Consider the following 11,170-nt stretch of genomic DNA (forward strand, 5'->3'; position numbering starts at 1 on the left):
TGTATTGTAGCATTAGCCATTGCAATACCATTCTTGTGGTAACAGAATATTATGTCTCATTTTTACTTTAAATGCCAAAAGCTGATTGGCTGATAGATCCATTATATTGGACAGAAGGAAGAATTTCCATTATTCAGCACCAAAATGCCACAGGAAATATATGAATGTTGGATTTTTGGGGTTTCCTTTAATCAATTTTGACAACTTTCCCTTAAGTTTTTTATTACCGTACATGAATTGAATTCTGTTGGCTGTACCAGTGAACAAAGCCTCTGCCTCTGTTTAAACGTATTTACACTTAACTCAAGTTTCATATTTAACCTGTATTTTGACCCCACACTGTAGTAACATAGGTACAGTTGAAATGATGTGACTGGGACGTTAAGCAGTTGCATTAACATGCTGCAAACTGTCATTATTTTCTCGTGTTTTTTATTCAGATCACATCTGATTTTATATCTGTGTCGTGTAATTTTTTTGTGCCTGCATCCTTTCTGTGCCTCCACCAGCTTTGCTTATTTGTGCTGAATCACAGGCTGAAGCCAAAATCCAGAATGACTTATACAAATGTATGTATTTATATATATTAAAAGTTAAATGTATGGATGTATTGATAATTATTGTCTTTTTTTTAAAGTTCTAAAAATTAGTATCAGTCATTAACATTTAAATAAGGCCACTTTAAAAAACAAATTAATTAATCTAATTCACATATCTCTCACATTATTCACACCCTTATAATATTTTGTAGTTTCGTATTATCACTTGGCAAATATTAATTTTTACTAATTTACTAATTTTTACTATTTTACTAAAGTTCTGCTTATTTAAGTTTTTCCAGTGTGAAGACGTGATTTAGTGCAGAGATTCATATCAGTAAGTATTAAACATTGGGGTTATTGATTTTGACATATAAGTTCTGTGTGATCACTTAAGTCTTGAAAAGCTCCCAGCACCGGATCAATATGTCTAAAAACAGTCTTCAAAGTCTGTTCAGTGTCACGCTGCTGCTCCCTGCCTGCCTGACGGGCAGCAGTGGGCTCTGGCTGTGACGCGTATCTGTGACGCAGGTTCGCCCTCCATCACCAGCCGAGCCCACAGACTGAAAACACCTAGAAACCCAGCGAGCCCTCACGATTTATGGAAATATGTAGTTAGCTCGCATAGCTCGATATATTTCGACAACAGGGGGATTGGTGGAGCTGGTAAGTCGATATTCTTTGCATAACGTTGATAAATCAGCGCTGAGTTCCCTGTTTGGACACGTTAGCTAGTCAGCTAGCCCAGAAGCTAGCGTTAGCCTAGCAGAGATGACGGTGATGATGGCGGATGGTGCCCGTTATTTCCAGCTGCGGCGATGGCATCTGATAAATATCTTTGTAGTTGTAGCATGCAGTTAGCGAGATAACGCGGTTTAAGCTTACAGTTGACTGGCAGATTCAAAGTTAATGTGCTGAGCTGAATCATATAGTTTGTTATTTAAAGAGAAAAGGTCGTGTTGGCAACTTGAAGGAGAAGTACGTTTCGTAATCGTCCAAAGAAACCAACAGTGAAAGTTAGCGCAGTCGCGGCCAACCCGGAATATATGAACAAGAAACAGACTTTACTACATTGGCCGAGATTAATGTTTACATTGAAATAATTCAGCGTATATATTTATCAGCATCAATCCACAATTATGTTGCATTTAGCTGTTGTTAGCTATGACGTTACGTTTTGTCGAAATTTGATGAGAAATTCCTGCCTGAATTTCTCGGTTGTTATCCGCTAGCTTGTTAGCTAGCATGCTAACGGTAACGCTAATGAATCTCTACCTCTCTCCCCTGTAGAGCTGTTTCATGGAAAGTTACCATGGGTGGTCATGATGATGAAGATATGACATACGTTGTGAATAAACAAAAGCAAGATGAAGAGCTTAAGAACAAGCTGAATGACGGCAGCCATTGGTGCGACCAGGAGTCCACTGGCAACAATGCCAAGTGGCTGAAAGAAGGCCAGAACCAGCTGCGCAAAGTCGCAGAGAACCAACAGGAACAAGACCACAACTGCAATATCAACCAGAATGGTAACAAGGAAGATTTTCCTCATCAGAACACCACTCAGGAAGAACAACAAGGAAACGAGGAGCAGACCAAGTCTCCCAAAATAGCAATGACCCCTGGTCTCAGCCAGGAAGAGTCCAAGAACATTCTTAATGAGCCGCTCCTCATTGACACTCTGGAGTGCACAGAAGAGAAAGATAAAGAGAGAGAAGAAGATGATACAGAGAAGGAAAGTAAATCAGAGGAGGATGAGGAGACATCAGGTGACCCCAGAGGAGAGAAAGTTGCAGAAGAAAAGGTTAATGTGGAGTCTCAGAGAGAGGGCAGTGTGGTGGGGAGAAACGCTTGCCTCCTCTTCTCCAACATGAATGGGACACCGAGTGATGAAGAGGCCAGCTGGCCTGTACTGTCTCAGGACAACACAGCTGACAGCTCTCCAAATGGCAACAGAGGTAAGTGAAAGTTTTATATGTTGTAAAAGAATAGCACACTCTGCTCAGGGAAAGACATGAAAAGAAAAGCTTTACCACTCAGTAATGTTATAATAGTATACAGTTAGAAAGGAGATTGTTTACTGAAAATTATAGTGTATAGTGCCAAGCTAGTCTTCCTAGTATTATAGCAGATGGCACGTTTACTGTATGCAGTCTTCAGTAGAGCGGTACAAATGCTTTGTTGTCTGATGACGTTAAAGTTTTAAATTTAGCTTGGTCAGAGCCATTTTCTCTGGTTGAAAGATGTTTTGTATGTGTTTGCTCTCACCTCTGTCTGCTTGGTCAGCAAGCAGCTTTTAAAATTGCTTTTCTACCTGACATTGAACATTTCCCTTCTTTTCGCTCTGCCTTTTTAGAGTCCTTCTGGGACTCCAGTGCTTTTGAAACGGACACAGACCTACCTTCAGGATGGATGAGGGTGCGAGATACATCCGGCACATACTACTGGCACATCCCCACAGGCACCACTCAGTGGGAGCCTCCTTCACCCCTTGGTAAAGTTGGTGACTCCATGATGTCCTCTACCATGTCCCTGGAGACCACTCCATGTGAAGAACCTGAGGTGAGGCCCAAAAGACATTTTTTTTGTCCTTGGTAGTAACATGTGAAACTAGAGTTATTAATCATTCTGTTGCTTTTTTTTATTTTATTTTATTATTTTAGGAATCTTGGGCTCAGCTTTCCAGTACAGATGAAGGTGCTGGGGAAGGGGAACTGTGGAAGGTAAGTCATGGTTAGAAATGGCTCATAAATTGTTGTCAAAAGTCTACAACATAGATAACATATTTAAGGTTTTGCTGAAAGAACACAACAGTATGTTTGGAAATTGTCTTTTATCTATGTTCGATCTTTGTATGACTTACAGAAATAAGATAAGAAAAGTTATCTTGTTTTTTGTCTTTAGGAGGAGGGAGAGGTTGCATCTGATCAAAGTCTGAAGGAGTTTGAAGGAGCAACTCTGCGCTATGCATCTATCAACCTGAAGTATGTGGCATTAAAGCTCTCCGATTGTTTAACATATTGTCACCTGTTCTTAGCCAATCTTTAATTCATTCTTTTCTGCACTGCAGTTACAACATCTCCCAGTCTGAGGAGGAAGACAAGCTTGCTCCACTCTGCACAGATGTAGAATCTAAGGTAAATCCTATGTTACGTGTTATTTATTAGTACTAATTGGTACTGCACTGTAATGAAAACTGCCCCTTTAACTTTTACAATGAAATGCTTAAAACTTAAGATACAAAAAATTGCACTTGTATGTATGTATTTTCATGTTTGCAAGCATTTTTCATCCGTGGGTTTTAATAGCTGCAACATTACGTTGGCACCTAAAAATTCCTACATTTCGTGACTCCAGTGTTTGACACCTTCTCTGTGTAGACGTGTTTTGAGCTAATGTGTTGCACTTTTGTACTGTCAGTGTTTTGCAGTGCGTTCCCTTGGCTGGGTGGAGATGTCTGAGGAGGACATGGCACCTGGCAAGAGCAGTGTCGCTGTCAACAACTGCATCAGGCAGCTCTCTTATCACAAACACAACCTTCATGATACCGCTGGTATCTGGGGAGAGGTGAGCACAGGCACCGTTATGAGATTTTCTGCAATCTCTGCTTTAAATACCACACAGCAGCACTTTGTTATATTAAGTAGTTTGTGCCAGTTATCACAAATACTGAGCTTCAGCCCAAAAATAACTAAAATGTGTGAAGTGTTTAGATCATACTAAAGTTGATGTGTTGTGACAGGGTAAAGATATGCTGATGGTCCTTGAGAATGACACCATGAACTTGATCGATCCACTCGGCCAGACTCTGCTTCATGCTCAGCCAATTGGCAGCATCCGCGTTTGGGGTGTTGGCAGAGACAACGGCAGGTCAGTATCTAAAACGCTCTATTTTTATACTTTCTAAAAATTCTCTTGTCACAAAAAACACCTTCATAATTATTTATTTGATAGTTTGGCTGTTATATTTAATGTATTATTGTACTTTCAGTGAAGTTTTCTACTGTGCCCAGACAGACAGCCATATAATCCTACGTCTTCGGCCATTATCCTGTGTTTAAAACAATGTACAGCCTCCTACAATCATGACTCATATTCTGGCTCAGTATTTCTTATGAATTGTCATGGCAACCACAGTGTGTGCACAACCTCTTTCTGCGCATTGCTGCCCTCTGCTGGATTATTATTAACATTGCACACATCTCACAAACTCAGTTCTGCCTCTTGACTGTGTCTTCTAACAACTGTGTTTTTTCTTTCATGCTGCCTTTCCATCATGATCAGGGAAAGGTACACATTAATGTTTATTATTCTAAATGTATGTAATTGTTGTGTTTCAAGTGTAAATAAGAATACATTTAGGCTTTACACATTTACACTGCAGCGATGAGTGAATATGTGAATGTGACCTTTTCCTTGTTTTCATCCACAGGGATTTTGCTTACGTTGCTCGAGACAACCTGACCCAAGTTCTGAAGTGTCATGTTTTCCGCTGTGACTCACCCGCCAAGAACATTGCCACTAGCTTACATGAGATGTGTTCAAAGGTCAGCACCTATTAGTTTGATTTTGTTCTCATTTATACATTTTGTGTAGTGTTCTAGTCATAATTCTACTGTGGGTTTCTTATGTGATATTCACCTAATTGAAACCTTTAAAACCTTTAGATTATCATGGAAAGAAAGGCAACCAAGACTGGAGTTGGCAGACACATCTCCGACCCTGATAAACCTGTGGTTGAAGGTAAAACAGACTGACAACAGAGAATGTTGTCCTAATTTGAAGTGTAGGAATAGATCATGCAATGCTCCTTTTTTTTCTTAACAGAGTTTCCTGCTCCAAAAAATGAACTCTTCCAACGTTTCCATGTCTATTACCTTGGCTGTGAATGCGTGACCAGACCTGTCGGTAAGAAAACACCTTCGAATACATCATTGTTTAATATTATTATTTGCTGCAGCAACTCTGTAATTAATGCAATGTACCATGTAGGTATGGAAGTCATCAATGATGCACTGGAGGCAGCAATACATGGCAAAGATAAAACTGACTGGACTCCAGTCTCTGTGAATGTCGCACCAGCCACCCTCACAATACTTTCGAAACAGGTAACAGATATGTTCAGTTATCACAATTTACTTTGTCCATTGACTTTTTTAAACACTCTGTGAAGGTATGAAACTGCAAGATTGATGTGGATAGGAGACATTAGCATGATATTTGTTTTAAAAGAAGCTTTTTACTCTGTCTTTTTATTGCACAACATATCTTATGTGCTTGCTCTATGTTTTTTTTTCTTGTCTATCTCCAGGATGAGGAGGTGCTATCAGAGTGCAGGGTGCGTTTCCTGTCCTTCATGGGTGTGGGGAAAGATGTCCACACCTTTGCTTTCATCATGGCTGAGGGTCCCCACGAGTTTACCTGTCACATGTTTTGGTGTGAACCTAATGCTGCCAGTCTGAGTGAGGCTGTGCAGGCTGCCTGCATGGTGAGTCATAAAAGCTTGGATAAACTTGATGAAAGCTATCAAAATGTAGGGGTAGAAATGCTCTAATTTTAGTTTTTTGTTACAGCTGAAAAAAGTGGTAAACAAGTAAAAAATGTAGGGAAAAATATATATTGTATAAAGTGCAGCCACAATTTAAGAAATGAACACATTAAAAGTGTTTTCTGCCTCACTTTAACCATTTCTTACCCCTTTGAAGTCAAATGATTTGTAAAATTGTTTGTAAGAATCATGTAGTGTAAATATTGCCAAAATGTATTATATAAGCAGAAATCAGTTCTTCTGTTGCTCTGGATCGGCATTTTAAGTTTACTAATAGCTAGAGCAAAAATACCCACAAATTGGCCATATTCACGAAAATCAGGTTCTGTGGTGTCTTAACATTTGAGATATAAGTCTGTACAACAACATTTACGTTGTATGTGTTTTCATTTTTGTAGCTTCGTTACCAGAAATGTTTGGACGCACGTCCCCCCAGTCTAGCATCCTGCCTGCCCACTCCTCCTGCCGACTCTGTGGCTCGTCGGGTCAAGAAGGGGGTGCAGAGCCTGCTGGGCAGCTTTAAGAGCTACAGGTCAGGTTCTCAGTCCCCTTGAGTTGGAGCGAAGATGATCCACAGTCCATTTAACACAAGGTCCATCACAGCCCCTTCTCACTCTCTCTTATCTTCTCATCCTTCTGCCACAGTTTCGCCTTATGACCGTTACACTTGTTTCGTCACTAGTCTAGTTTGTGGGGAAAAACATGTGTCTAAAATAATGCAATTGTTTACTTTTATGGCTTTTACTTTATACAAGAATTTTAAAATCATCTCCAAACAGATGAACCCCTGGCAGCGAATATTTTCTTTGCTAGGATTCTATCTGTGAGTCTTTACTATTTTTGTGTTTTAACAGAAACAATGCTATGAATGTTGGATTATGGATGTAATATATTTTACATGCAGACACTATAGAATTTGCTTGATAAACGAGGCCGATAGATTCCCTCACAAAAACACTTTCATCCCCTCACCCTCCTCGGTGCAATCACCATCTCTTGACACTCCTCCTTTTCTACTGTTTTAAGAACGTACTGTAACACAGTCGTCGATCTGTGTTGAAGATCCTGACACTGATTTTCTAAAGTATCACTTAGAATCACCGTAGGTGTGTCTGTAGTCTGCCACGTAGTCCCGTCTCTCTCAAACAATGTATTTTAGTCTTCCAAAGAACTGTATGGTCATCTGTCACATAGTGAGCAACCACCGATTGGTATGTTTCTCATTCATTCTGCATGAACATTTGCAAGTTCAGTGCTTGTGTGCAATAATCAGATGTTCCCGTATGGTGTGGTGATAGGATGGCTGCTGTGTGATAGATTTGGGTGTGAGGAACAACAGAGCCATGTTCAAAATCGAGATGATAGACATTTTTAGTAATAAAAAAGATAAGACGCACTCCAGGTTATTCTCACAGCCGTTTACCACCAACTACCACTGAATAGTACTGTAGACTCACCACAAGCTGCATGTTTTGATAGCTTAGAGTTCTAGTGCTTAAGAGCCATCATTGTATCCTGTAAATTCTCTGTTTCTGTATGGTAGGAGGAGGCTGGAAGCAATGTGTTGTTGCGTGTTACATAGGCATGTCACTCTAGTTAGTGTTAGTGTTTATTAGAAGCTAGCAGTAGAGAGGTAGACTTCCTGTCAGACTGAAAACATGAGAGCAGTTTGTATTTGTGTAAATGGGAAACCTAGAGATGACTTCTCCGGTGGTTTTTATTTTTCTCCTTGGCTTCAATTTGGTGTGTGTGTGTGTGTGTGGGCCCTGGCTGCTCCAGTTAATGTATTTTATATTCTTTCCACACACTCACTTACAAGGTAACAGTTGAAATGATTTTCACGTTAGGTCGTTAGATTTAGTTTTTATAAAGAACACACTAATATAGCAAACTTGTATTTTATCTTTATGTGTCTGTCGGTGATCAATACTGTATGTAGCACAATAGTACTAGTAATCTCTAATATTAAAGAGGCAGTTTGTAAGCTGTTTTGGTTGTTGTGACCTCGGTGGGGTATTTGTTTTGCTAACGTGTCTGAGACACTAACACTAAAGCCAACAGAAATGTATCATACATTAATGTTGCAAGAGAAATCCAAAACAGATAAAAATGTTGTTTAAATATAATTATATTTAAATATAATTATATTTAAACAACCTGGTGCAAAATAGTGACATAATGTCATTGTTAGTTTTTAGCACTGGATTGGTTCAAAAAAACATTTTTTTTAAAGGTATGTCTTTATTTTATAAATAGTGCCAAATAAAGTTCTGTACCTTAAAGATATAAAGGCACAAAATATCAAACCCACATGTAGTGTAATTTGTCAGTCATGACACTAAAACCCCTTACTAACTCTGCTTCTTTATGCGTGTAACATATAACACATAACACTAAATGAAAATTAGACTACGTGGACTCATACGACTGCCTCGTCACTCATGTGTCACTTGGAATTATTGTGCTTTCTCTCCTTCAATGATTGCTGTGTCCAGTCAGTGGCAACACTAAAGCCAGACGAGTTAAAGAGCATTAGCAGATTAATTTATTTCTGTTCATGTACATTAGGTGTAAAGAAATGTATGTATATAAAAGTCACTGCACAATAAATGTGAACATATCAAAATTGTTGATCTTGTGTTCCTTTTAACATCAAATATTGGTTTCCAAACGGGCGCACTATTTGAAAATGTCTCCTTTGGTTTCCAGTTGTTGGAGCGTTGAATTTTTATCATTTCCTATCGTCAGCTTCATCTGTTTTTTTCATTAAAATGTAAAAGAAGCCAACACACCCTGTCGGGCCTGCTGAATATATAATAAAGCTGCTGACACTGGATTTACTATATGTATTGGCAGAGCAGCCACACAGTCCCTTATCAAAATATGCAAATCACCCCCTCTTGACATAGAGTCACCTGTTCATTTCATATCAGCACTGCTGCCCCCACCTGGTGAGTTCAAAAGGATGGCGATGGCTGGTTATTGTTTCCCTAAAGAGATGGCTTTGGAGATGAAAGGTGCACATCAAGTGGGAGCCAGAGCAGCCACAGACTGGTAATAATAGGCTCTGCCATCTCCTCATAGATATGTGGCCTGCCCTGCCAGCAGGATGCTGGAGCTGTGGCTCAGATCAAGGCCTCTAATCGCTTTCTGTTGAAGGGAAACACTGATTGATTCCAGTTTGCATAGATGAGACATATTAAAACCTGCAGCCCTTCTCTGTCCTGTTGGATTGTGGGGTAGGACAAAAATAATCGGCGGTTTAATGCAATGCAGTTATTACAGCACAGGTGTCCTCTTGGTCAGTGTTATAGGTGTTTTTAACACCTATAGGCTGTGGAAGTCGGGCAGTGAAATGAGTCAGCTGTGTAGTGCACCTTTAAATGTTTATGTTTTCGGTTGGTCTTGGTGAAACAGTTTCCGGATTGTGACAGCTCTGGGCTGTGATAGTATTTGATTGTTCGGCCTACCTTCTGCTTCTGTCTTGAGAATCCAGCCGCTGTGCATGGTATTGTCAAAGATGGCCGTCTCTCTAAACATCACTAAACTTGTTTGCTTTGTTTTGTTGGATGCGTTGAGTTTATAATTTGCTTAAGTGGATTGTTGAGTTAAGTTAGTCTGTTCCTCCTTTCTGTTGTTTATATTTGAGGTATACAAGTAAATCCTACACTTAAAAATATCATTATTATATGATGATATTGGAGCTACCTCTGTAGTTTACTTACCTCAGTGTAAAGCATGAGGACGCATTTCTAATTACAGCATTACATGTTTGCGTAATTGCTCTCACTGGCACAAGGGGGAGACAAAAGTCCCTCACAGAAGCTTTAATACTTGTCCACTTTTCAAATACATATATATGTATATATATATATAGAAGATGGTATTACTTTGCAGGGCTGCTTCAGTAGGTACCATAAGCCTGCAGCCTCACAGTAAATCTTTCTTTGAGGATTCATTTCTTGTAGAAAGCACACAGTAGCTCAGATTATGAATGTGCGGTGGCAGCATGTTTACAGGCACCCACTCCCTAAATCCCTTTGTTGCCTCCGCTGCATGTTATTGTGCTGCCGTGTGTGTCCATGTATCTCTGAAGCCAGATTGATGCACTGAGCACTCGCCGGGTGTCAATCACAATTTACATAGGTCGGCCCATGGAGAAACTAATCGCAATTATAATTATTCCTATAGCCTAATTATGCATATGGCATTTGTTTAATGGAGATTTACTTTGAGTAATGAATGTGTAGTCTTGTGGAACATTGCTTTTCCTCTCGGTGAGGAGGAGAGGACTCGTGTCTCCTCTGCTGGGCTCTTCAATCTAATCACTGATCCCCTGCTGGATAAAAAGAGTCGATGCAAGCTTCGCCTTCAACCTGGTATCAAGGTCTGAGAAAGATGATAGAAATCCCTGCAGGGCACATGTCTTTCCAGCTGATTCATATTGCTAAAATACACCTCTTTGTGCAAAGAGTCTCATGTCCTATGCAGGCTTTTTTTATTAAACAGTGGTTACCCATAGTGGTGTCTGCTGTCTGCCTGTTTTTCGGCCCCTTCCTGGGTTTTCCTTAGATCTGTGTTCCTTGGTAATCTTGGATGACACCGCGGAGTGCCGAGCTTTGGTCAGTGCCACAGTGAATCATACATGGCCACGGGTGATGTGTGAAGGCGCGGAGACGGATCAACTACAAAAGACAAACCAAAGAAGAGGACAATACTGTAGGAAGTATCATAAGGAATCAGTTTCTGTCTCCACCTGTAAAATCCATGAGATGTATTATAAAACATGGAATGACAGGTAATGGAGACAAAGGGTGCTGCAGTCTGTTAATGCCCTGAGCCATTTATTTAGGGATTAAGCAGACAAATCTGAAAATGTTCAGTAATTCATTCCCCTTACAAATAACACGGTGATTGCTTTGCCAGTGGGGGCAGCGGGCAGCCCGCTGCTGTCTGGATAATCGTTTCTCCAGTGGTCCTCCAGCGATCCCAGCAGCTCAGCGGTCGGCCAGTAACAGTTCAGTACACACCAATCTAACAGGAGCCACTGCCTTTACTGGCCCCACTGCACTGTAGCATGCAGCAT

The 11,170-nt window shown here is 40.2% G+C and overlaps 1 protein-coding gene across 2 annotated transcripts; it reads left to right on the forward strand.

Annotated features, from left to right (window-relative positions):
- Positions 1 to 1,067: 1,067 nt before the first annotated feature.
- apbb1 (amyloid beta (A4) precursor protein-binding, family B, member 1 (Fe65)) lies at positions 1,068 to 6,797 on the forward strand. 2 transcript variants are annotated; one of them, XM_028419715.1, is made up of 15 exons: positions 1,068 to 1,205; positions 1,830 to 2,494; positions 2,893 to 3,098; positions 3,200 to 3,259; positions 3,441 to 3,520; positions 3,607 to 3,673; positions 3,957 to 4,103; positions 4,279 to 4,406; positions 4,821 to 4,826; positions 4,969 to 5,083; positions 5,204 to 5,279; positions 5,364 to 5,444; positions 5,529 to 5,644; positions 5,848 to 6,024; positions 6,483 to 6,797. In XM_028419715.1, exons 2-15 carry the CDS (start codon positions 1,852 to 1,854, stop codon positions 6,636 to 6,638), a joined length of 2,058 nt encoding a protein of 685 aa, XP_028275516.1. In that variant the 5' UTR covers positions 1,068 to 1,205; positions 1,830 to 1,851; the 3' UTR covers positions 6,639 to 6,797. The 2 variants fall into 2 exon arrangements, with proteins under 2 accessions (XP_028275516.1, XP_028275517.1); XM_028419716.1 differs by lacking the exon at positions 4,821 to 4,826 and having other exon boundaries at positions 6,483 to 6,638.
- The last annotated feature ends 4,373 nt before the right edge of the window (positions 6,798 to 11,170 follow it).

The sequence above is a fragment of the Parambassis ranga genome, chromosome 13 (genome assembly GCF_900634625.1).
Source record: "Parambassis ranga chromosome 13, fParRan2.1, whole genome shotgun sequence".
Taxonomy (NCBI): Eukaryota; Metazoa; Chordata; class Actinopteri; family Ambassidae; genus Parambassis; species Parambassis ranga.

Bases quoted from the DNA above. Each gene is read 5' to 3' on its own strand.
- apbb1 (XM_028419715.1), top strand. From the start codon at position 1,852: ATGGGTGGTCATGATGATGAAGATATGACATACGTTGTGAATAAACAA. The intron at 5,084-5,203 runs GTCAGCACCTAT...TAAAACCTTTAG, and splicing joins TACATGAGATGTGTTCAAAG to ATTATCATGGAAAGAAAGGC. The intron at 5,445-5,528 runs GTAAGAAAACAC...TGTACCATGTAG, and splicing joins ATGCGTGACCAGACCTGTCG to GTATGGAAGTCATCAATGAT.